Here is a 25,838-nt window from a genome sequence, read left to right as displayed (position 1 = left end):
TAGCCAAGGTATTAAATCATTTTCTAAGTCACATTCTAGATAGAATTTTGGAGGTCAGTAGTACCAACATCAAAGATACTCTTCTCAGTACCCTTCAGTAAGGATGATTATAGTTTGAATATCTTTTCTAAAACCCATGTGGAAATTCAAAAACCCCTGAGAGGGCTGGGCATGTAACTCAGTGGCATTGCAGCTGCCTGGGAAGCGCAAGGTCCTGAGTTCGAGCCCCAGTACCAAACAAACAAAAAACCCTGAGATGGTATTGGAAGGTGGGACCTTTAGAAAGTGATATGTCATGGGGGCTCCACCTTCACGAATGCATTAATCCATTAATCCTGTTATTGCAGGAGTGGGTCAGGTGTTTCAGGAGTGGCGTGGTCATAAAAGCAGGCACACACAGGCACTCGCATGCCCTCAAGTGGTGCCCTCTGCTCTGTTATGATGCACAAAGAAACCACTTAATAGATAGCAGCCCCTTGACACTGGACTTCTCCTCCAATCCGTGGGACTCCATTGTAACAGCAGGAAACAGACTAAGACTTGCCCGTGGCTGTTAACTTGCCTGCTTTCTGTCACAGCACTTACCAACTGTGACTGTCTCGATATTCTACAGGACATCATGGTAGCCCACTGTACTAAAGACATAATGCTAATCTGTCCTAGTGAACAAGAATAAGCATGTACTCTACATGTCCTAGTGAGATACATGTATGCCAGACGATTGAGAAAAAAGTATGAAGGCCCTTCCACATTGATGATGTTTCTTTTTATTCTAGAAAAGTTAAATGCATATAAAACTAGACAAGTGAGTAAAATGAACACGAGAACCACTATCACTGGCAATCTTATTTCGTCTATATCCCCATTCACTTCTTCCATCCATATTATTTTGAAGCAAATTTGTGAAGCTAGGACTGCAGTACTCTGGAGCATGCCAGGTTATCCCCTGTAAAGACAGGTTGTTTGCCCTAACCTCTGAACACAGCACCTGATGGATTACTACTCTGACCCATCTATTGGGTGGGTGTGTTGGAAGCCCAGAGTGAAAGAGCTACAATGTGTCCCACTACAGTACAAACATCCCTGCTATTTGGTCCACATGCTCTAGAGGTGCTCTTGGTGAATAAGGGTGCTGGGTAGTCTCTGATAAGCCCTCTTAAATTTCAGTGCAGACCTCTGGTGTTCTGCAACAAGACCATTCCTTTGCAGTACACAGTTATTTGACTTCTGAAATGCAGCTATTTGCCTCCATTAAAACCAAGAGCATGGCAGTGGGGCATCAAAGGTCTGTGCAACCAGAGATACCTAGTATAGCTGAGTACTGTCAGAGTCTATCAAGACATAGTATCAAGTGGGCCAATCAGCAATCCATCATCCAATAGAAATGGTAGATTCAAAATCAGGGCTAAGCAAGTCAATAGTGTGCAAATCAATAACAGATAGCTCAGACTTCTCTGATACCTAACCCACACATAATGCCAACACTTCTCCCTCAACTCAAACATGTAGCCTTGTGGGGTGACTTTCTGAAACCAGTTGATAGAGGGGAAAAAAATGGGTTAGTTTGACATGCTGGTACTAGACAAAAAAGAAAAAAAAAAGATTGTTACTGCAACACAGCTCCACTTAGGGGGTGGTCCCGAAAATGGTGAAGGGAAATCCTTCTAACAGGCTGTGGTGGAATCAACACGGTTGAGCATGGAAGACTCACCTGAGGATTGTTGCTGACAGCATAAAAAGAGAACTAGAGGGGAAGATTGTGGACTGCTGATTTTCTAGAAGCTTGCCAAGGCTGGATTTCCTGGTGGGAACATGGCTGTTCTTGTTGGAGGAGGAGCTCGGGGCTTTACCGTCTCTGGGAATGGCTGGTGTCCTCAGGGGAGCTCTGATCTTCACTGTGAGCATCACTTCCTGGCTCTAGCGTGGCTCCCTCTGCCAGGTGGCACAAATCCTTCACCCCACCAGTGCAGGTTTTCTGGCTTCCACCACAGGACTTTGGGCTTTCCAGGTGCAGATCCTCAATACAGACAAGCATGAGACATTGCCATGGGCTCCAGGCCACTGGCTAGACTCGTGGTGTACATTGCCTTGGACTTTAGGCCTTCGGCTGGACTTGTGTGGGATACTGCTGTGGGAAGCAGGCCCTTGGCTGGATTCTTTGGGCCTCTAGTACATGGCTAGATCTCTTGCACTCCTCTGCATCCGACTTTTTGGGTGACTATTATAATCCTATAAATTATGTGTCCTGTATAAAATCTATTTCCCTTGCAAGCCCTGACTACAACACAGGCTAAGCTGTAAGCAGTACACGTGCTCATTCATTTTGTGCAGAGAACAAAACAGTTTGATTTACATGTGTAAGCAACAACGAAGAGCTTGGCTGAGTGGTGACTGTGCAGCTCTCACATGGCACTGGAGTGTGGAGGAGCTAACCAACAGCCATAACTAGGGGACAAAGGCCTCTTCTTCAGAAGGCTCTGGTGGGGCTGAACCCCAGGCACTCCCACAGACGAGGGCAGAGACTCAGCTGAGGCAAATGAAGAGCGGAGCCTCTATGCGAAAAACATAAAGAAGCACCAAGAAATTCAGTAATCAAGATAAGTATCTGAGCTGGGCACAGTAGTTCCAGCTACTTTCGAGGCTGAGGTAGGATTCTGAGACCATCCTGAGCAACAAAGCAAGATACTCACAAATAAATACAACTACTATTTTAATGCAGTATCATAAAAAACAAAAATGAATGCAAAAATCTATGACGAACACAATATCAAAAGGTGGGGTCAGTATTGCCAGTCTTTCCTTTGCCTCAGGCTGCAAGAAAACAGACTGTGGGCTGGGGATTTAGCTCAGTGGTTCCTCCACCTGCCTCGCAAGTGCAAGGACCCGAGTTCAATCGCCAGCACCCAAAAAAAAAAAGAAAAGAGACTGTTACTGATACCAGTCACTGCCAATGACCAGCTCAATTTTAGTCTTCGGCTAGTTTTCTCTGCTTCCCTGTTCATTTTCCTCACTCCCTTACTTTTGTTTCCTGGGGACCATTACTCAAAATAAACTACCTCATGTAAGTTCTTGTTTCAGGCTTTGCTTTATTATTTGAATTTGGGATGAAGGCATGAAACCCAAGCTAAGTAAGACAATGAGTAATAACGCACCATTCAAACAATACTTTTGAAAGTAAAGGGAATCTGTTGATTTCACTGGATTAATGGGCACACAACAGAATTGTTGTAGCACATGAGGACACAGCCTAAAATTACAGTAAGGAAACCTAAGCTCCCAGCGTGGTGGGAAGCTATAAAAAAAGGGGAAGAGTGTCCCTCGGCCTCTTTAAAGGGGGCCTGGAGAAGCAAACTCACTCATACCAGAACCTCCACAGAGATGATCCCTTCAGCCTATCAATCTCATTTGTCCCACGAACCCCAAGACTCAGGCTCCAGCCCAGGCCAGCCTTAGATCTAGGCACTAACAGGAAAAAAAAAAATTAACTTAAAAACAAAGAGGAGGCTATGATCCTTGCTTTGGTTACCCCGCCAGATCTGAGCACCAAATGGAAATTTCTCCTCCTTCCTCCCTCTTTCCCTCCCTCCTTCCCTCCTCAGAGCCGGTAGGGAGGGCAGCCCTTTCTACAAACACAGGACCTTTCGGTCCAAGAAGGGCCTGGCACCCTGCCCCAGGAGGGCGCTGGGGGCGTGGGGAGAGGGGATGACAATCAGACCCCCCGTGCGTGCGTGCGTGGTGACTGTGCTCCAGGTGGGCAGAATGCGCCTACGCTTCGTCCAGGCCCCAGAAGTCCTTGTGGCGACACTGGGACAGCCCACAGCCCTCGCCCCCACCCACGTCGGTCCAGGGCGCGTGTCTGGAGCAGCGTGACCTTGCTCACCCCGCAGGCTGCGGGCCTTAAAGTGAAGCTGGCAGTCCGGAAGACGCCTCCGGCTGATGACAGATTCGCGCGCTGCTAAGACGAGCGAGAACTGGGCTCCCGCCGGCGGGTGCCCGAGTCAGGAGAGGCACCCGTGACCCCAGCCGCCCGCCCCGCGTTCTCAGGGCCCCGAGGTCACCAGCCCCAGGCTGCGCCCCGCTGGACGCCTGCCTGGGTCCAGGCCTGGCACGAAGCAACGCGAACCTCAGCTTCGGTCCTCCACTCCGCCCTTCCCTCTGGACTTCTGAGCTCGGGGGTCGCTAAGACACCGAGCCTCCGGGCTGCGTCTCCACACACACGCGGGCGCCACACCCGGCCCCGCCCTGCACGGTCCGCAGCCGTGTGGGCGGGAGAGAGGGCGGGGCCTGCGCGGAGCCCCGCCCCATGGCCCTAGGCCCTCCGCGGGCCCCGCCAGTGCCCGGGGGTGAGGTCCGAGTGCGCAATTTGCGTTCCATCCCCCACAGCCCGTGTCCCGCCGCCCGCTGGGCCCGGAGCGCGCGGACAGCCCGGGAAGGCGGCACTGACCGGGAGCGCGCTGCCACCCTCGCTGCAAGGTACAGAGCAGCGGCGGGAAGCATGCGGGACTACGAGGAGGTGACCGCCTTCCTGGGCGAGTGGGGGCCCTTCCAGCGCCTCGTCTTCTTCCTGCTCAGCGCCAGCATCATCCCCAATGGCTTCAATGGGATGTCAGTTGTGTTCCTGGCGGGGTCCCCGGAGCACCGCTGCCGGGTTCCGGACGCCGCGAACCTGAGCAGCGCGTGGCGCAACCACAGCATCCCGCTGCTGCTGCGCGACGGCCGCGAGGTGCCCGACGGCTGCCGCCGCTACCGGCTCGCCACCATCGCCAACTTCTCCGCGCTCGGGCTGGAGCCGGGGCGCGACGTGGAGCTGGGGCAGCTGGAGCAGGAGCGCTGCCTGGATGGCTGGGAGTTCAGCCAGGACGTCTTCCAGTCCACCATCGTGACCGAGGTGGGTGGCAGCCGGGCTCTGGAGTCGAGGCTGGGAACTGGGAAGAGAGCACCCTCCTTGTGTGTCAGCCCCTCTTGAGACTCCCTGGCAATGCTTGGGTCGGCGTCCTCCTTCCCCTCAGAACTGCGGTTACCTAGCAACAGGTGTGCAGTCCTGCACAATCATTCGAAGCTTTCCTGTCCAGTGTGGGGCGAATGGAGAAAGGAACATTGTCACCAACTGTCTTCCTTTCCGAGTTTCACAACACGTAAAATGATTTCCTAAGAACCTAGAGTCCCGGCCCAGGCTGCCGTGATGTACACAGCCTAAGTCACCTTCCTGCCAGGGATGAGGAGGGGGATGCGGAGGACTCTGCTCAGTCCGAGTGCAGGCACAGAAAAAGGCTCCTGTCCCGAGACCCAACTTCTCCAAAAGGGAGTAGACCCCCAACCCCACCCTGCCCCATGCCGGTTGGGTGCCAGGAGCCAGAGGAAGTGGAACCTCCCCGGGCATTCACGGAGAGATAGGCTCTCAGAGACCTCTGAGCATGGTGCTCGGTAGGTGGGGGCCCTGCAGCATCCTGAGGTTTGGTGGCCCGTTCCCTCAATTTCCGGTGTCAGGGCTATGCTCTGCCACTGTGTTTTCAGCTGTGTATCTGATACGGAGCAGGGGCTTGGAGGACGAGGCACACCCTGCTTCCGAGAAAGCATCCCCACCAGCTGCTGGTCCTTCCTGCTACTGATCAGGCATGTGCGATTTCCCACCTTTCCACCCCTCTTCTACTCTACATTCTTCCTGAAAGTTACAAGCCTCTGCTAGTTGCTTATCTCTCTCCTGCAGAGCAAAGTGGCACTCATCAGAGCTTGTATCTGGCCTAGTCCTGGGCCCTAGGGTGTAGACATCTGGGCCGTGGTCAGATGCCCATGGGGCACACTGGCTGTTAGAGAAGATTAACATTAACCCTGCGTGGTAATCAGTTCTGGAGCCCAAATTCAAATAATGGCTTGCTTGCTGTGTGATCTGTGTAAATAAATAAATACATACATACATACATACATACATACATACATACATGCATACATACATAAACCTTTCTGTGGAATAACAAGATGAAAAAACACTCCAAGAAGGAGTGGTAGAATTTGAGCTGAATCTGTTCATGCAAAGAACATGGAAGATTCTGGCAGTGGAATTCCCACACCTGAGGATAGCTGGCTGGAGCTCAGAGGAGGACAGAACGCTAGGAATCCCTGTAGGTCCAGTTCATAGGCACACTGAAGAGCTGACTTTATTCTGAGGACAATGAGGAAATAACAACTCCAGGTTTATGTTTTAAAAAGCGCTTTCTCTCACTGCTATGAAAAGCAAGAAGACCTGTGAGGAAGATGTAGAAGCCACCTGTGTGAAAGAATAGTGGTCAGCAGGGCTGCTGGCTCTGGCATCTGCAGGACTGGTGAAAAGCAGTGTAGGCTGTGGGCCACCTCTGGATGCCCCCAGCATTAGCGCTGTGTCTTCCTTGGGCCCCAGAGTGGCTATGTTCTCTGGCTTTGATTCCCTAGCAGGTATTCCTACTGCTAGTCTAACCCTGCCCACAGCTTTGGCCCTGGGGGACATCTGAGGCTGGAAGGCGGCTCATTCCACCTCAATTCCTGACATGCCCTCAGCACCTGGACCCACAGGCTGCAGTCTTCCCAGACAGCAGGGCTGACCACTCTGCTTTTCCCTTCCTCGCTGGCTTTGTTCACCTCAGGATGTGAAAAGAGGTGACAACGGGCCTCCAAGTTCCTGTTCACAGGGTCCTGTGGGCAACTCTAGGAATGCACATCCCACACTCCCACGCATGCACTAGGATCTGCTTTTGTGTGTGGTATTGCCACTGTGGGTGATGGGGTCCAGGCCGGTTTCCTAGACTCTTGTGCACAAGAAACAAGGAATTGGATGTGACATGTGAGGGTAAGGAAGCAGCAGCAAAGTTTATTAAGGCAGTAGTATGCTCTGAGTGAGCAGGCTCACGCTGCAGAAAGGAAAATGCCTCGAGCACAGAGGGTGCACAGCACAGGGGCAAGGTGTTGCCCGGGCTCTGCGACACCTCCCCTTGGAGTTCTTCAGAGCCTGATTGACAAGATGCTGAGTCATATCAGCTGTGTCTATTGTTCTGAAATTCACTCTGTTATCATTGGATGTCGGCAATGCAGTTCATATGCATGAACCTTCAGTGAGCTCTAGCCGACAAAGGGTTACTGTGGGTCGAGCTGGCAGATCTGGTGCACCTGCATTCTGGTTTGGAATTTTGGAATTTTCTGGACAGGATTAGGGAGAGAGGTCTTTGTTTTTTCTTATCTCTGACTGTTAGTAAGCCTTAGGACAAAGGTGGGGGGTTGGCTCTGGGGCATTGCCCAGGTTCAGGTGAATGGAGGGGAGTGGCTCCCTAGCCCCTATCTATATCTGTATTAGTACTGGTGGTTGAACCCGGAGCCCCATATGTGTTAGACCACTGCGCTATACCCATATCCTTTTTCATTTTCTTTTGAGACAGGGTCTCATGAAGTTGCCCAGGCTGGCCTCAAACTTGTGACCTTCCTGCCTCAGCCTCCCCAGTAGCTGGGTTGACAGATGTGCATGGCTAAGCCTGGCCTGCTTTTTACTGGTCTTTCCTTTCCTCACTTGCTTTTTGGGTTCTATGTAGGAGTAAAATAAAAGGCAAATGGCCACCAGGAGGGGAGTAAGCACTGGGTTAAGGTGGGGTGGCTCTCCCCAGAAGGTGGCACAAGGAATGCTGGGTAGCTACTAACCAAAATAAAAATAGAAACTAACCAGTGTTGATGAGGACATGGAGAAATTGGAACCCTTGTGGATGGCTAGTGGGAATGTGCGCTGGTTGGCCTTCTGTTACTGTGACAAATCCTGAGGTAATCAACCTAAAAAGAGACAAGGTGAAGGGGATTTTAGCTCAGTGGTGCTGCACCCTGCCTGGCAAGTGCAAAGTCCAACGTTTGATCCCTGGTATGAGAGATAGATAGAGAGAGAGAGAGAGAGAGAGAGAGAGAGAGAGAGAGAGAGAGAGAGGTTTATTTTGGCTCATGGTTTCAGAGATTTCATCCATAATGGACTGGCTGCCTTTGGGTCTGTGGTGAGGCAGCACCTCATGGTGGGGAGTGTGTTGTGGAGCAAAGCTGCTCACCTCATGGTGGAGACACAAAAGAGAGAAGAGACAGGGCCCTCACAACCACTTTCAAGGGCAACCTGAACCCCTCTCCAGGCTTAAAGTTTCCACCACCTCACAATAGCAGTGTTGTACTTGAGACCGAGCCTTTAACATACATTCAAGAACCAAAGTAGAGCAGAGTGTAAAACAGTACTGCTGCTGTGGAAAGCACTGTGGTAGTTCCTCAACTAAATTAAAAATAGAATTATCGTATGATCCAGGATTCCACTTCTAGGCATACACAACAAAAAACTGAAAGCAGAGTCTCAGAAATATTTGTACACAGCAGCATTATGTGCAGTAGCCAGAAGCACCTTAATGTCTATCAGCAGATAAGTGGATAAACAAAATGTGATATATATTCCGCCAAAAAAATGTATACCCACTTCAGCAGTTCACTGTACTAATAAATGCCTGAAAGCTAACAGCCACCACTCTGAGCACCTCTTGTAATTGTAGAGGCCAAAGGTAACTTGCATTAATCTCATGATGTCTGAATAAGTTTAGTACTGAAGTATTTATACAAGCTTTTCTTTTGGTGCCAAAATTATGTATATATCAGGAAAAAAACATGTATATATATTCATTCAGGCTTAAAAGGAAGCAAACTCTGACATATGCTTCGAGATGGATAAACCTCAAGGACATAGTACTTAGTAAAATAAGCCAGTCACAATAGGACAAATATTGTGTGATTTCACTTATACAAGTTTTAAAGAATAGTCACTCATAGAAACAGCAAGTAATAATGCTTACCAGGGGCTGAAAGAAGGGAGGAATGGGGAGTTCTTTAATGAGTATCTAGTTTCCAAGTGTAAGACGAAAACAGTTCTGGAGATTGATTGGACAACCATGTGAATGCTCTTGGACTGTACGCTAAAAATGGTTAAGATGGCATAGTTTATATTATGTGTGTTTTGTCACAGTTTTTGAAAATAAGGACAATAATGGCGCCCACCTCACCTGTGTCATTGGGAGGACTCAGGGAGATCATGCCCCTGTGGAGACTGGATCTCATGGGACCAGCACACAGGCATCGTAGGTAGTGCTGAACCACAGTAAGGACAGGACCTCATCGCCATGCGCCTGCACCTCTGCAGTGCCCTGGGCATCACAGGAGCTTTCCTAAGGCCCGTGTTCACCTGCTGGAACATGTGACTGGACCTGCTGGAGGCGGAGCCCTTTTCCCCCACAGAAACATTTCCAAGGCTCAGAGAACAGGACATAAGTCCAAACTTATGCTGACTTGGCCAGTGCCAGCAGAAAAACATATCCTAATCCCCCTCCACAGGGTAAAGCCCACAGTTCCTGACAGGTCTCGTCATCCTGGCTGGCATAGGTAAAGGGCTGTCCTCAGACTGTGTCTCTGCTCCACCACCCCCTCTGCCAGGATGTCCCAATAGGCATAACCTTGCCGGAGGACCTGCCTTCTGACATCCCCTACCACAGGAGGACAGTCAGCCAGAACCGGAAGATGGTATGTTCTGCCCCAGAGGTGCCTTTCATATACCAGGAGGCAGGAATCTGGCGTCTAAGTTGACTCATGTGAACATATATTTTATATGGTTTCCTTCCTTACAGGCTATTTGTGAAATCTAATTCCGTCCTGTGCAGACAGTATGCATCAATTTAAAATTTCAAAACCTTTTTCGTGTATGTTTTTCAAGTCAGTCTCACCATGGAGTCCAGCCTGGCTTTGAACTCACTGTGCAGCCCATGCTGGCCTTGAACTCCTGCTGTAGCCTCCCAAATGCTGGGATTAGAGGCCTGTGTCACCATGCCCAGCCTTGATGATGAGTTCAGAAAAAAAATGATAAAAATTGTACAGAGAATTCACATATATCTTGCACAATAGCTTCCCCTGGTGTTAGCTATTTAAATTACCCCTAACCCATTTACTAAACCAGAAAATTAACAATGGTTACAACAGCATGAAGCCAATTTTCCCACTAATGTCCTTTCTCTGTTTTAGGGTTCAATCCAATCCAGAAGCCCACATTATACTTAGTTGTAATGTCCTAGTCTCCAATCTGTGACAGTTCCCCAGTCTTTTCTTATCTCTCATGATGTTGACATGTTGTATGAGCTATGTTGATAAATGTCTCTTATTTTGGGTTTGTATGACTTTTTTTAGATTAAGTTTGTATTTTTGGTAATAATACCATAGGAGTGATAGGTTCTCAGGGCATCATACTGATATAAGGCACCAAGTAATCCAAAAATGATTTCCAAACAAGCCAAACTAATCCAAAGAAAGGAAATATTACAACTCCTAATCTGTTCATGTTCTCTAAAATTGAAGAATGAATTCTAGGAACAACAGAGGCTAAGAATAGGGGAAATTTATTGAGAAAAAGATAGCTTCTGTCTGAGAGAGAAAGAGGGGGAATGGAAAGTGTTGCCTGCCCACCTTGCTTTTTTTTGGTACCAGGGATCAAACTCAGGCCCTTGTGCTTGCGAGGCAGGTGCGGTGCCACTGAGCTAATTCCCCCACCCCCACCTTGCTTTTCAAAGGCGTTTTATTGAGCAAAGCCCTGAGCTGAGGCGAGATCAAGGTGAGACAAAACTATAAGACCCAGTGGAAAACTACAAGGTGGGCATGAGGTAGGACAAAACCATGATCAACCAATAAGATAGTTACCCAGATAATATTGATTAAATGGGATTCAAATGGAAAAACAAGTCAGGTACAAGGAATTTCCCGAAAGGAAATGGGCCAGGGAGATTGATGTCCATTTAGAATGTCAATCACTGCTGTTCATCTCTAGGCGAGGTAGTACCTCTTTCCTTTTCATAATGCTAACCAATGAGTGTGCCTCAGTTGTTTTTTTATGCTGAGGGCCAGCTTTGTCTAACTGCCTTATAATAATTTCTAACTAACTTAGCTGTTTGCAATTGTACCAGCAAGTGCATGATGGCTGTGTATCTTTTTTTTTTTGGTACCCGGGATTGAACTCACATCTGTGCGCTGGCAAGGCAGGCAGCGGAACCACTGAGCTAAATCCCCGGCCCTATGGCTGTGTATCTTAATTACTGGTGCTACTAATCTCCGTCACACGGTTACATTGACATCTGCTGGATCTCTCCACTGTAAATCAGTGTTTTTCCTTTCATAGGTGATAAATAGCTTGAGGATGAATGGCTCTGGAATGGCTTGAGATAATACAAAATCCTGTGTCTCCTTGAATTTTTACTCACTGATTTTAACACCCGTAACTAGGCCTTGATGGAGACTGTTATTACTGTGGTATTTGTCTAGTGGTGATTTGGAACTCTTCTGGAAAGAAGAGCTTCCCCTCCACACTCATTTATTGTTTATATATTATTAATTTATATCAGTATAGGCTCTTGTGATATAGGGAAAGAGATATAACTCCCAAACCCGCTAGATATCCGAAGTGCAAGTTCACGTTCTCTAAAACTGAAGAATGAATTCTAGGAACAACAGGGGTTAAGAGTAGGAAAAATTGATTGAGAGAAAGCTTCTGTCTAAGACAGACAGAAGAGGGACCAGAAAATGGGTTGCCTGCTGACCCTGCTTCTCAAAGGTGTTTTATGGGACAAAGCCACGGGGTGAGGTGGGTTCAAGGTGGGACAAAACTATAGTCAACTAGTAAGATTGCAAGTACAGTCCCTTAGGTAATATTGATCCAATGAGAAATCACAAGGTGGGTAAAATTATGATCAAACAGTAAGATTACGTTGGGGATTTATTTAGCTCAGTGGTTCCGCTCCCTGCCTCAAAAGCACAATCTCCCGAGTTCGACCCCCGGTACCAAAAAAAAAAGATTAAGTTATTCGATCCCTGGTAACAAAAAAGAAAAAGTAAGATTACGACGAGTATAGGCACCTAGGTAATATAGATTAAATGGGGATCCAATGGGGAAGCAAATCACGTAGCAAGCCTACAAGGATTTTCAGTCAGGAGCATTCCTGGAAAGGGTCGGTAAGAGCTTGGTCCCCCACCCAAGTGATTGATATCTGTTAGAATATCAATCACTGCTATTCATCCTTGGGGATAGCAGGCAGGCGTGGAAGCTCCTCTTCTTTTACAATGCTGGCTTTCAGTGAATGTGTTCTTATTGTCCTCCACAAGGTATCTAATTAACTTACCTAACTACAATACTTGCATATTTCTTTTATTCCATCAGTTATAATCTAATACTTTAATTATTTTGTTGCTCCAGCTGTCCCAGCTTGAACTAAATTATTTTCACTTTAAGGGTAAAGAATGTAAAAATGCAGGGTAAAGTCCTTCATCTGTCTCTGGAATCAGGGGTGGAGGGGACAGAGTGCCAGTTACGTCTGGTGACTAAGTTATCTACAGAGTGGCAGCTGAGCAGGAACTGCAGCACAGGTGGGACCTGGGATGGGCCTGAAGGTTCTGTGGGGGAAGAGAGGGACTCTGGGCATCCCAGTCTGTCCAGTGGAACCATCTTTATCCCTGAGATCTGCTGGACTGTTCAGACCTTGATCCCTGAGGCCTTGGCCCTCCACATAGTCTTCAATTCCACAGACTCCAGAAAGCAGAGACCTTGTGTGTGAGCAAGCTCAGAGGCTTCCTGCCCAAGGCTGAAGGAGCAGGGAGGGTAAACCAGTGCAGTTCTTCGAGAGGGACTTGGTTTACCAGCAGGACCTCAGGGTAAGCAGAAAAGGTGAGCCTGGCTGCTGACCAGGGTCCAAGCCTGGGCTGATCTTGATTCAAGCATGGCCTCTTTCCCTATGGAACATCATCCCATAGCTTTGATCGCCGTCTCCCAGTCCATGGGCTGGGAAAGTTGAGGCAGCCGCCCCTCAGCTGTCCATGCCCTTACACAATAAAACCCTCAGCAAAGAGCCTGTACCTCTGGTGGCACTAGCACTGTGCCACCTTTTCTGAGCCTGGCATCGGGACGTATTTATTCCACCCACCACCCATGAGTGGGCAGGGCATTGGGAGAAGCCAGCAAGGGAGTGATGAGTCTGCCTAAGCCAGGCATGTGGCCGGCTCTGTGAGACTCCATACATCAACTTGTAAGAATGTACCTCCTCTGGCATCCGGGTGGGCAGGGCAAAGGGAAGGCCTCAAGTGAAAAGAAAGTTGCCATGATTTCTGTCAGGCCTGCAGGCTGCCTTGGATCACCACTGGCCGAGGTGGATTCTGGCGATGTCACTGTCAAGATAGCCGAAGTGAATATTAACCAAGTGCCCAGGCAAATCCACCCTCAGACTTGGCCGCTGGCAGACTCCAAAGAAGATAAGGAGGCAGAGCCTCATCTCCAGCCAGCACCAAACAGACTTTCATTTCCAGGCAGTGTTTCAGAAAGCGGATCTTGCCAGGGATCAGATAGGAGACTCGAAGCCTCCCCTGGCTCTGGCCTGAAAATGCTTTTCTGGTTGTGTACCAGCTGCCTCGCCTCAAGTGGTTTGCCTGTTGCCTCTCAGATATGTTCCTCTGACACAGCTGCCAGGATCTCAGAGGGTACATCCATTCCCGGGTTTCTTCACCTGCACCTCCTACCTGGCCTCCGGATAATCAGACCTCAGACGCAGTGCACGGTGGCAAGGTGACAAAAAGGCTTTGTCAGGGCTTGTCAGGAGGAGCCTCCGGAAGGACTGTGACCCCCCGTGTCAAACTACCATCAGTTTGTGCTTAAGGCTAATTTATGTCTGCCATGTTATCTGAAGCCTTGGTGCCGTTTAAGCGTGACTCTGGTGCTCAAAAGAAAGATAGGGATCCCCATTAGGAACAGAGATGGTGTGGAGGGAATAGAAGTTCTGGGGAAAGGCTGGATTCACACACCACCCCCCAGACTCCTCTACCCCAACTCCCTCCACCCCCAGGTCTAACCCCCACCCTGTTCTAGCAAGAAGCCAAATATAGCCCAAAGCTAGTAGCTCCTGCTCAGCATTTGGAAGACTGGAGGGGAAGCTCACACTAGCACTTTCCAGGGCTTTCTGAAGCCTACATGGGGAGAGGCAAGCCCAAAAGACCAGAGACTGCCGCCTATACCCAGTGTCCTACTCGTGAAGGAGAAGCGTTACTCTAAAGAGAGATGGGCTGCTTTTGCTGTCCACTGCTCTGAAGCAGGGGTGAGATTTTGCCTAGTGGGGAAAATAGTCCAAAAGAACAGAGAGCTCTGAAGCTGGCCCTACAGGAACTCACTTTATTTGAAACAGAGGGTATAAAAAGTCAGGCCTAAGATTGTTTTGGAAAGTAATGGAGCTTTTGCAGATGACAACAACTAAGAGGAGACTGGTAGCGTCATTAAAGCAACAAGATAGGCCACGAGGCGTCTAGTTTACCAGAAAGAATCAGCAGAAGAGATAAGTAAGGGCAACCCTTTTGAACTCAGAATGAACCTCAGAAATTTCCCTAGAAAACTACTGTACCCACTGTCCTAATTAAAGGTAGCCTAGTATAGTAGCAAACATCAGCAAAGCTGAACTTTATTCCATTAGCAAACTATGCAAGTTTGTAAAAATGAATGAGAGAAATTACCTGGACTTGTGTCTCTTCAACTTAGATGAAGGTGTTGAACTATAGATTCCAAAAAGTTTGCCTATTTCATATTATATTTATATTTTAAATATTATTTTGCACTATATCTGAATTTTTGTCTATGTTTAAACACCTGATACCCCTGAAAGATGCATTTAGGCCACATGTCCTTATTACAAGTCTTAATTGGATATTCATATCATTGACTTAAAATTTGAGTATTTGCTACAGTTCAGGATCTGTATACCATTAATAGATTTAGATAAAATGTACAGCTTTCATACTATTTTGTTTTTTAAAGATTTCATTTTAAATGGAATAGAACCATATCCATCACATATGTTGCTACTTAAAATAGCAAAATAAAGATATATAGGTTTTTAACAAAGTTAAAAGAAAGGCCCTACTTCTACAAAGAGGCTTGACTTCAATTGGATTGGACTATTGTGGAACAATTTATGCCCTGGGTTACTGTCAAAACAATAAAGCAATCACTCGGCAATTAATGGAGCCCAACAGCCAAGTGATACTTACAGAAGCAGTCAGCTTCATAGAAAGCTTGGGGAAATGGGGGGCAGGGGGTTGTTATTAGTATCCAGAGTCTCTACAATATTTTATCTAAAGTAGCCAGTTTTTTTACCAAAAAAATTATAAGACGTGCAAAGAAACAGGAAAGTATGACCCACTCATGGGAGAAAAAAAGCAGGCAACAGAAACCATTGGAAAAGGCCACATGTGAGACTTAACAAAGACTTAAAACAACCGTTATGCATATGCTTAAAGAACTAAAGAAAATCATGCTTTTAAAGGTAAAAGAAAGTTTGAAGATAATATCTCATAAATACAGAATACCAATAAGAAGAAAATAGAAATTGTAGACTAAAAATGTGTAATAACTGAAATTTAAAATTCGCCAGAAGATCTTAGCAGAAGATTTGAACAGACAGAATAAAGAACCAGCAAACTTGCAGGTAGAGGATTGGAAATCATATGATCCAAAGAACAGATGAATATAAACATTCTTACTGCAAACATGTACTAATAAAAAAATGAGCAGTGTCTCAGAGAAGTGTGAAATATTAAGCATACCAATATATGCGTAATGAGGATACTTGAAGGAGAGGAGAGAAAGGACCAGAAAAAATACTCAAAGAAAGAATGGTTGAAAACATTCCAAATTTGATGAAAAATACTAACCTACACATTGCAGAAGATGAATAAACTTCAAGTACAATAACTGTGAAGAAATCCATAATCTGATACATCATGCTAAAACTACTGAAAGACAAAGAGAAAGAGAAAATTTTGAAAGAAGCAAAAAATATGACTTCTCACAAAGGAACACAAATAAGATTAGCTTTTGACTTTTCATAAATTATGATGGACAGAAAGCAGTGGGGATAACGTATTCTAATTGCTGAAAGAAAAAAATGTCAACTAAGCATCATATATCCAGAAAAACTATCTTTTATGATTTAAGACATGCAAAATACACAAAAACAAAGAATTTGTTTCTAGCAGTGCTGCTTTACAGGATAAAATTTAATCAAAAAATTTCAAAATTTTGTGTTCAGTAATCTATAGAATATCATTGAAAGAATTAAATACCTAAAAAAATGGAAAGATATTATCATGTTCTATTCGGGGAGCAGAAAACTTATTATTGTTAAAATGGAGTATTGTTAAAATACTCTCCAAATTGATACAGATTCAGTGAAAATGATGTACAACATTAGTCATTAGGAAATACAAATCAAAACCACAATGAGATACCTATTTATACCCAGTGGAATGACCAATATTAAAAAGACACACAACAGCTAAGATTGTTACTACTGTAAGTACTGGTAAAGTAATGTTTACGATAAACATTACTATAAGTAAAATATGTAGAGATGTGGAAAAATTGAAACCCTCTTCATTATTTTTGGGATTGTAAAATGGTGTAGGTACTTTGGAAAGCAGATTTGGAAGTTCATTGAAAGGTAAAACATAGATTTACCATACAGCCAAACAATTCCACTACTAAGTATATACTCAAGAGAAATGAAAATATATGTCCATGCAAAATCTTATACATGAATGTTCATAAAAACATTATCCGTGCTACCCAAAGAATGGAAACAACCCAAGAATCTATCAATTTAGATAAGTAAATGTGGTATATATGAAGTATAGGGAATATTACTCAACTATAACAGGAATGAAGTATTATTAATACATCTTATAACCATATGGAGGAAGCTTGAAAACATTATGCTAAATGAAAAAAGCAAAAATAACAAATGATAACATATTATACGATTCCATTTATATGAATGGAATCCATAAGCAAATCCATATAGTCACAAAGTAGCTTAACAGTTGCCAAGGGCTGGGAGAAGAGAATGAGGTGTGCCTGTTAATCCTTTTAGGAATGGGATAAATATTCTAAAATTAGGTACAGTAGTGCTAATAATCATACAACTGAATATACTAAACTATGCACTTTAAAACTTTATAACATATAAATTATATTTAAATAAAGTTGTTGTAAAAGGCATTAAATACTCAGGGTTTTTTGGGTTTGTGTTTATTTTATTTTGCAGATGGTCAAGAGATTTCCAGCCTTAAGTCACAACCAAGTTATAAAGAAGGAGGCCAGGGATTTAGCTCAGTGGTGCTGCCACCTGCCTTGGAAGTGTAAGGTCCCCAGTTCAATCCCCGGTACCAAAAAAAAAAAACAAACAAAAGGAACTGAGGGAATGTATATTGTATTATGAACTATTACTTTTTGCTTTCCCCTGAATGAAGGGTAACTATAAGTGAATGCTATAGAAATCCATTTTTCATTCTTAAGTGAACCATTGCTGATTTCTCACTCACAAGCATCTCTGGGATTGAAGTCTATTTATAAAAGGATTTTATACCTTGTGGTAAGAGCTTTTCCAGCTTTTAGTAACTGAATGGAAGAATGATTTCTAAGACTCTCTTTGACATAGTCAGGTGTAAGTGTAAAATTTGCTTATTCATCCATGTCTTTTAAGTCACGGTTTTGCTTAGTACAAAGGCATGAGTAGAAGGGGAGCTACCATGTAAGGAGGCCTACAATGTGTCAGATGCTCCAGTTACATTTCCTGTCCAATGCCAACGGAAAACCCAGAAGTATTGTTGTTATTTCTTTAAAGATGAAGACTCAGGCTGATAGAGATGAATCAATACCCAAAGGCACACAGCCAGAAGGGCGGAATCCAGGGAACAGCTGCCTCCCAGAGTTCTGGTTAGAACTGAATGGACACGCCTATCTTTATGCTCCTTTATGGCTCTGGGAATGGCTAAAGCTGCCACACTCTGGCTACTTTGAGAGTTCAAGGTTGATCATGAGTTTCAAAGTACAGTCCATGGAACTTCCCAGCCACGGAGCCACATATTTTCCAAACTCATTTTCTGTCACTCCTAACCATTCACCATTCATTCATTAACAACTTGTTCAGCATCCATTGTGTGCCTAGCCCTGTGTAATGTGTCATTTAAAATATGATTCTGATTTTAGAACTCTGTCCCTCCAGATACAGGATGATGAGGAAGGGATGCCTTTTTTCCTCTTTAGCCAGAGAGCAAGCACAAAGTGATCCAGAGCAAAGCCCACATATAGGATTGCTGAACTCGTGTGTGTGTGTGTGCGTGCGTGCGCGCATGCACCTGATCTCTCCCATAAAACATGCTTGACCTATGAAGACAGTGGCTACGGTGTCTGGCCTGGAGCAGGTACTCAGTGTCATCTGAACAAATGATTAAGCTATTCCTTTGACCAGACCTCTAAGAGAACTTGGACTGCTTACTTCATTGCTCTGTGCTCTCATTTACACATTTGTAAAATGAGGGTGAAAAGAGTATCCATCCCCCATAAATACAAAACACTCAGTAAGTGCTCAATGCACCATAGTTGTCATTCCTCTTACTGTTACTGTTGGGAAGCATGAGAAGTGGAATACAATTCCATCCCTATGACTTTGTGGCCTGGATTTTTGTCTCTTAAAATAGAACTGAAGGACTGTGGCCCAGCTCACCCTGCTCTTTTGTGAGAACCTTGGCCTGAGGCCCTGAGGATTATCTGGATGTAGCACCTGGGAGTGCACATCCAGTGCCTCCCCTGCATAGCCTGGAATAGCTGGTTGCCACACTCCGCTCTTCCGCAGAGGTGGAGGACAGGTTACGTAGCACAAATATTAGCTTACAAGAACAGCCTGAAGTAATCCTAGCCAGCTTCTCACCAGGACACCCACCACGAGCCTCTGAGCCCCTGGCACATGTGTGTTTGTGCTCATGTGTGGAACCCACAGGGATAGCTCTACCCCATCAAGAAAAACATGTTCTCCTACTGGCTCTACCGTGTCATTGTTAGCCACAGCAAATTCTCAGTGTCCTGGCTAATGGGACCTTCAAGACACACCCCTCCAATCCCAAGGGTCTGGGGAAGACCTTTTCCTGGCTCCCCAGACCAGCCCTTTGAGGAAAGGCCTTCTTTTGGGGCTGGCAGCTGATTTACTCAGCGTCATAGCTGAATTTTGCCTGCCAGTCCTGTGTCCCATTACCAGGCTCCTCACAGCTTTCCAAAAAGATATCTTGGGCACAGTAGTGTGGGCAAGCCATGAGGTCTAGCTACCTTTCTCAGGGTCCCCAAAGTAAGATGACACCGCATGTGGGACTGAAACTGATGGCCACTGCAGGCCTATGAACCTCCTATGGTACAGGATGCTGCTAGGGCTTCTTGGACCTCTCTCTAAGGAGAGAATTCAGGCCTAGAGCCATAGCTGCACAGCTTCCAGAAAGAGAGTGACTAGGAGCTGGCTCTCACCTTGTCCTTCCCTGAGTGGTGGGGAAAATAAGTCCCCACCTGTTAGCTGTCAGATGTGCTGAGTTTGTATTTTTCCATATCAAAGAATGGATTTTGAGGACAAAAGAGGTTAAGAGTAGAAAAGATTTATTGAGAGAAAGCTCCTGAGAGACAAGAGGGTTCTGAAAGTAAGTTGGAGCTGGGGCTCTTTGTCCAAGGATGTTTTATATGGCAAGATCACAATGTGGGTACAATGTGGGTAGCTATGGGTGAAACTACGATCAACCTGTAGGATTATAGCTAATATCGATCCAATAGGGAAACGAGATGCACAGCAAGAGTATGTGGCAAGCATTCCTGACTTTAGCTTATCCATAACTTTTAGCATAGAACAAAGGTCTTCCTGGAAAAGTGGAGGAATGTGGGCTCTGATGTTCTGGTCACCCAGCTATGTGTCTGATGCCTATCTGGGCTCACTGGACCAGATGGTGCTGATCACAGTATAACCTCAGCCTCCTGTTTATCTCTAGGGAGGCTTGCAGGCCTGGCCATCGTGTCTCCATCTTGAAGCCTGGCTCTCTTCAAATTTGCCTCCAGCCACAGTCTTGATGTGTATCATCTGCACTGATTTCTTCAAGGGCTGGATCTCTCTCTGACTGAATATTAATTTCTACCTAACCTAGCTGTCTGTAGTATCCCTTTCCCTCTGAAGAGGTATCCCTAACTGCCATTAGTTGCCATTGGCAACTTCTCTGGCCGCTTTTGACTTGAAGGGGTCATAGTCATGGTAGGCAGTTAGAGGTATTCCTCAGAGGGTCCATCTTGAGGCCCTCAATAAACATCAGGCGTTCTCATCTGGATAGCTTTAAGTCTGGAGGAGACAAAGCCAAAGAAACAGTATGGTCCAAATAATAAGATGAACAAGACTGTTATCAATATGGTCAACAAATTATTCTACCAGGAAAAGCCAGTGTTTTCCTCCCACAAACAGGGTAAGGAGAAGGTCCAGGAGCTTTGGGATCTGACATGGCATTAACCTGTCATCTTATATCTTGAATGGCCATCAAGATGTCAGCAGAAGGATCAGGAATGTATGCACAACATTTAGCTTTTATAATGTCACCAGTTCCCCCTTTGTGCTGCTATTAAGATTTTTAAAGCCATCCAGTTTGGGAGAACATCTTGCCTCATTAATCTGACTTTTTATTTAAAAGAGAAATCTCACTTAAGATGTCATTAAGAGAGCCGGGGATTTAGCCCAGTGGTTCCGCTGCCCGCCTTGCAAGCACAAAAACCTGAGTTCGATCCCCGGTACCAAAAAGAAAACCCAAAAAAAAAGATGTCAGTAAGGCCTTAATGTGGTGCAAGACATCTCTTAAAACTAGGGAAGGCACAAAGATAGCAGCCAAATGATCACATCAGTGAAACACACTCCTAGACCATCGATGTTGTAGATGGGGTAAGTTTGTGAGTTGATCAGTATTTTTGACACTCCTGCCTTGTAGCCACGCAAATCCCAGCATGCATTTATTTACCCAGGGAGTAGCCAGGTCCACAAATTGATTTTGCAGGACTTATAAGTGCCATGGGGGGGCTTTTCAGTTAATCCCAGGATGATTAAATCAGTCTGTTGCAAACCAGTTCTCGACCTGTACAGTTAGAATATGTATACATTGACTGGGGAGTGTCCACCCCAAGTATTTAGTAGTTAGATCAATGAGAGTAGAAGTGATTTTTTTGTTCCCAACATAAGAGGACTTTTTTTCTAAGGCCACATATATTCATCTCATGTCTGAAGGTGGCCCTCTTGATATCTGTGATTGTTGGCTCTCATGATAGGTCCAGTATTCTTAGTTACTAGGGGTTTTATTGGAGCCAATAGAGAGGCTTTAGTGGAATTTGAGAAAAAAATTTGATTTTATCAGAGGTCATGAAGGGTGGCGTTTATAGGCCACTCAGTTACCTTCAACAGTGGATTAAACTATGAACTACTGAGCCTTTTTGTTTCATCTGTGTAGTGTGATAGCTTTTTAACCATCTCCTTGAGATGAGGATACCAAGAGAGTCTTGAAGTACTTGACAAAGGGAGCGAGTCACAGATGTAGCAAGATGTTTGTTGCACCGACTCTGCATATTCCTATGCCCACACTAGAAAGAAATTGCACTCTCCTCCCCCAAGTAGTATGAAAGCAATTAGTAAAAGGGCTAAGGATAACATCTTAGACCACTTACCTGAAGATGTTGCTTTTTTTGTTTTAACAAGAACTTTAAATCTTCTGTGGGTTTACGGGTGTATCTAAATGGCCGTTGACCCTCAGGAATGGTCTCTGGCTCCGAGGACTTGAGTTGAGTCCTGTGTATTCAGGAGTCGTGGCCTGCTACCTTGACAGCCCAAGGGGTTGACAGGATCATGGTGTGTGATCCTTCCCGATTTGTTCCAAGGGAAAGAGATGATGAGTTTACCAACACCAGATCTCCAGGGTGAGAAATGGGATTTCTTCTTTTTTTAGGCTGAGTTTTTATTAGTTGTTAAAGGGTCTGTTGGAATTTAGCCACTGAGGTGAATCTTTTATTAAGGCATCTATTTCTCTATCAAAGAGAAAATTGTTAGTGAGAAAAGGACATCCATAAAGTTTGAGACATATCTTTGGTTGATTTTTTTTTTTTTTTTTGGTACCAGGGATTGAACTCGGGTCCTTGCACTTGCAAGGCAGGCAGTGGAACCACTGAGCTAAATCTCCGACATATCTTTTATAAGAGCTAAAGGTCGTGAATTGGGGCACTGTAGGTGTGCTTCCTGGGCCATTTTGCATTTTGTGAAGGTGTCTCTTTAGGGGCTCTTTTTTTTGCCTTTTTTAATGACTGTAGTCTTTAGGACCAATGAAGGTGACAGAGAATGCCCAGTGTCTGAGAGATATCTTATGTGACTATTGTTTTTAAAGAAGGCTCATTATTACTGTAAACTCTTAGGGAGTCCAAATTTGAGGATGATTTTTGAGACGAAAACCTTTAACATCTCCTGTGCTTCTTTTGTTTTGCAAGGGAAGGCCTCAACCCAATTAGTAGAAGTATCTACCTAGAGCAATATGTACTGGAGTCCTTTACTTTTTGGTATACGGGTGAAATAAGATGCTAGTTTTTCCAGGATATTCCCATGTCTCTGCGTGCCTGGAGGAACTGTGGTCCAGTTAAGAGAATTGTTTATTTTAACAGAGCTCACGTGCCTTAACTATCTGTTGTGTTGTCAGACAGAGCCCCTTTCCTATGAATAATTCTGAAGCCATCTGGTAGTGTTTTGTTTTGTTTTGCTTTTTGAGACAGGGTCTCACTGTGTAGTTCAGGCTGGCCTTGGACTCACTATGTAGCCCAGGCTGGCCTCAAACTCACAGTGATCCTCCTGCCTCAGCCTCCTGAGTGTTGAGATTACAGGCATGTGCCACCATGCCTGGCAGTCTAGTGTATCTTATCTCTCCCCCAGCAAAAGGTTGATGTAAAGTCTTAATAATTTTCCATTGATTAGAACCAGGAAGAAACAATTTACCATTGTCTGATTATAACTTTCCCAATGGAAGAAATTGACATCCATATGAGATAGTCCCATTTTTGACTAAAAATATTTGAGTCAAGTCTGACCAAGGGACCCTTCCCAATCAGGCCTGATGGGAGGGGCCTTGAGCAGCTTCTTTTGCAACTGTATCAACCAATTGGTTATCTTGGGATATTTTATCAACTCCTTGTTGGTGCCCTCTGCAGTAAAATACTGCCACCTTAGAGGGCAGATAGACAGATGATAAAAGTTTATCTATCTCCTTCTGACATTTTATGGGAGATCCATTGGCTATTGGATAATTTCTCCCTTTCCACATGGCTGCATGAGCATGTAGCACTAGGAAAGCTTATTTTGAATAAGTACAGATATTAACTTTGTGTCCTTTACTGAGTTGTAAAGCTTTTGTTAGAGATATGAGTTTTGCCAGCTGGAGCAAGTGAGAACCTTGGGAGTGTCTCACATAGTCACTACAGCACATCTGGCCTTTCTTGCCCCATTCCATGAAGGAACTGCCATCAAAAGAGGATCAAATTAGGGTCAGCAAAGGGTGTGTCTAGCAAATCTTTCCTGGCTGTGTAAGTGTGGAGAACTACCTGTTTATAGTTGTGTCTTTTAGCCTCAGTTTTGTCCTTTTCTGGTAGAAAAGTAGCAGTATTTGAGGAGAAGTGGTCTTTACGTGGATGGCTGATCCTTCTAAAAGTGGAGCCTAATATTTGAGAAGCTGGCTGTCTGATGGCCCTAGGCTTCCTTTGGAGGAAAGAAGTCCTGCCACATTGTCAGGGGTGTATACAGGGAGCTCTTTGCTAAAGGTCAGTTTGGATGTTTTTAGTACCAGAAGAGCCAGGGGGGCCATAGCCCTAAGGCAAGCAGGCCATCCCTTTGCTGGTGTGTTTAATTTTCGACTCAGATACCCTAGGGGCTGCTGGGCACCCCCACACCAGTCATTCCCAAGACCATGCCCTGCCTTTTATTGACATATAGATTGAAACTGTGTCCCGTGAGGCGGCTCAGAGCTGGGAAATTTAGAAGCGCTTGCTTAAGCTTCTGGAATGCAGTTTGGGAATCACATTCCCAGGTTAAAATATGGGTATGTGCCTTTTGGGTTTTCTTTACAAGCTGGTGAAGAGGTCACACTGTCTCACCATATTCTGCTATCTAAAGGTGGTGAAAGTCTGTAATTTTTAGGAAACCTCGTAGCAGTTTTAGGGTCTTGGGCTGTGAGAAGAAAAATATAGGTTTAATTCTTTTTTCCCTCAGTCTTTGGGCTCCCTTGATATGATAAGGCCTAAATATTTTACCTTAAAGATGCAAAGCTGTGCCTTAGACCTAGAGACCCTGTAACTTCGGACTGCCAGAAAGTTCAGCAGAGCGCGAGTGCCTGGCTGGGGAGCTCTTCTGAGGAGGCACATAGCACTATATCATCTACATATTGCAGGTCTGGGACTTGGGAAGATTGAAAAGGCCAAGTCATGGAAGAATACCTGTCTAAAGAGATGGGGACTGTCTTGGAACCCTTGAGACAGCCCAATCCGAGTCAGTTGGGAGGCCTGATCATGAGGATTTTCAAAGGCAAAAAGAAACCGGGAGTCCGTATACAAAGGAATATAAAAGAAGGCACCTTTTACATTTAACACCAAGAACCAACCAGTGTCTTTTTTTTTCTCTTTTTAAAATTTTGTTTTATTAGTACAAGTTTGCAGTACATGTATTTTACAATCCTCTTGGGCAGTTGGTACCTGTACATACTACAGCTTGTTTCTTTTTTAATTCCCTTCCTCCCCCTACTTTCTTCCTCCTCTAGTTCCCTTTCCCCCCTTTTCATTCTTGTTGATATTATTAATCTAGTTCCAACCAGCATGTGGGAAAGGAGAGTGTACGGGTTAGGTACCCCTGGGTGGGTGGGTACTGCTGCCTCATTTACCAATCGAAGATTCTGTACCAACCTCTACTCTCCATTGGGTTTTGGGGCTCCCAAGAGTGGAGTATCGCAGGGGCTGTTATGAGGTGTAAGTAAACCTTGTGCCCTTAAATTGTCCATTACAGGCAACAGTCCTTTTTTAGCTTTCATTCTTAGAGGGTATTGCCTCTGGTGAGGAAAAATAGCGGGGTCTTTAAGATGTATTTGTACTGTGGCAGTTGTTATTGCTCTTCTAATTTTGACTTTAGTTGCCCCTACTTTAGGGTTTATTTCATTCTCCACAAGCAGAAGGCTTTGTGCCGGACCTGAGTGAATGTATATTATAGCATTTAAACAAGATGTCTCTTCCCACATGGAGAACTAGACTTTCAGGCATGATCAAAAAAGGAATGGGAGAAGAGAAAGCCGCCCCAGTTACAGCCTAAAGGTTGGGAGAAGTAGTGAACCATCCCTCGGTGACTCCTTTCACTGTAATAGGACAGCTGGAAGGAAGGCCACGTGGAAAAGGACCAAAACAAGGCTGGCTCCCGTCTTATCGCTCTACCGTCATGACTACCCACGGCTCCTCTGTGGAGATGGCAGCCCAGCCAGAGGGAGAGGATGTAGAGTGCCCTCGAGGCCCTTCAGTCCCGCTGGACTGGCTGATAAGACGGGTCTGAGCTCTGGGCCTCGTCTTAGAGGCCAGTCCAACTTCCAGTGGTCACCACTGCATGCAGGGCATGGCGTAGGGGACCTCTTGGTGTGATGGTTTTTATCACAGTTCTTTTTTAAATGCCCTGGTTTCCCATAGCCATAGCAAGTGGGTTTAGTCCTTGAACTGTTCTTGCAGTCCAAGCAATCAGACTCGGAGATTACTCCTTTTAAGGACACGACCGCGGCAGCTGCTTTCTCTTGGTCTCTGTTTTCTCCCTTTGGCCCCTTTTCAGCCTCCATTATAAAGACCAAGGTAGCAACTCTCACTAGAGCAGAGTGAACTGTCCAGAGTGAAAGCCATCTTTTGC

General features: G+C 45.4%; 1 protein-coding gene across 3 annotated transcripts in view; it reads left to right on the top strand.

Annotated features, from left to right (window-relative positions):
* The first annotated feature begins 4,297 nt into the window (after positions 1 to 4,297).
* The window catches only part of LOC101721755 (solute carrier family 22 member 4), a 58,241-nt gene continuing 36,700 nt past the window's right edge, over positions 4,298 to 25,838 (top strand). The window contains exon 1 of one of the 3 annotated variants that reach the window (XM_013079055.3): positions 4,298 to 4,888. In XM_013079055.3, the coding sequence (XP_012934509.3) occupies positions 4,304 to 4,888 (585 nt within the window). In that variant the 5' untranslated portion in view covers positions 4,298 to 4,303. Of the gene's footprint in view, positions 4,889 to 8,554; positions 9,550 to 25,838 lie in introns of those variants that run through there. The other 2 variants (XM_013079058.3, XM_087194556.1) reach the window with 2 other exon arrangements.

This window comes from Heterocephalus glaber, unplaced genomic scaffold, assembly GCF_053883595.1.
Source record: "Heterocephalus glaber isolate CG9 unplaced genomic scaffold, H.glaber_assembly_v1.0 deba00001606, whole genome shotgun sequence".
Taxonomy (NCBI): domain Eukaryota; kingdom Metazoa; phylum Chordata; class Mammalia; order Rodentia; family Bathyergidae; genus Heterocephalus; species Heterocephalus glaber.
The sequence above is the reverse complement of the archived record's forward strand: the minus strand, read 5'-3'. Positions and strand labels throughout refer to the sequence as shown.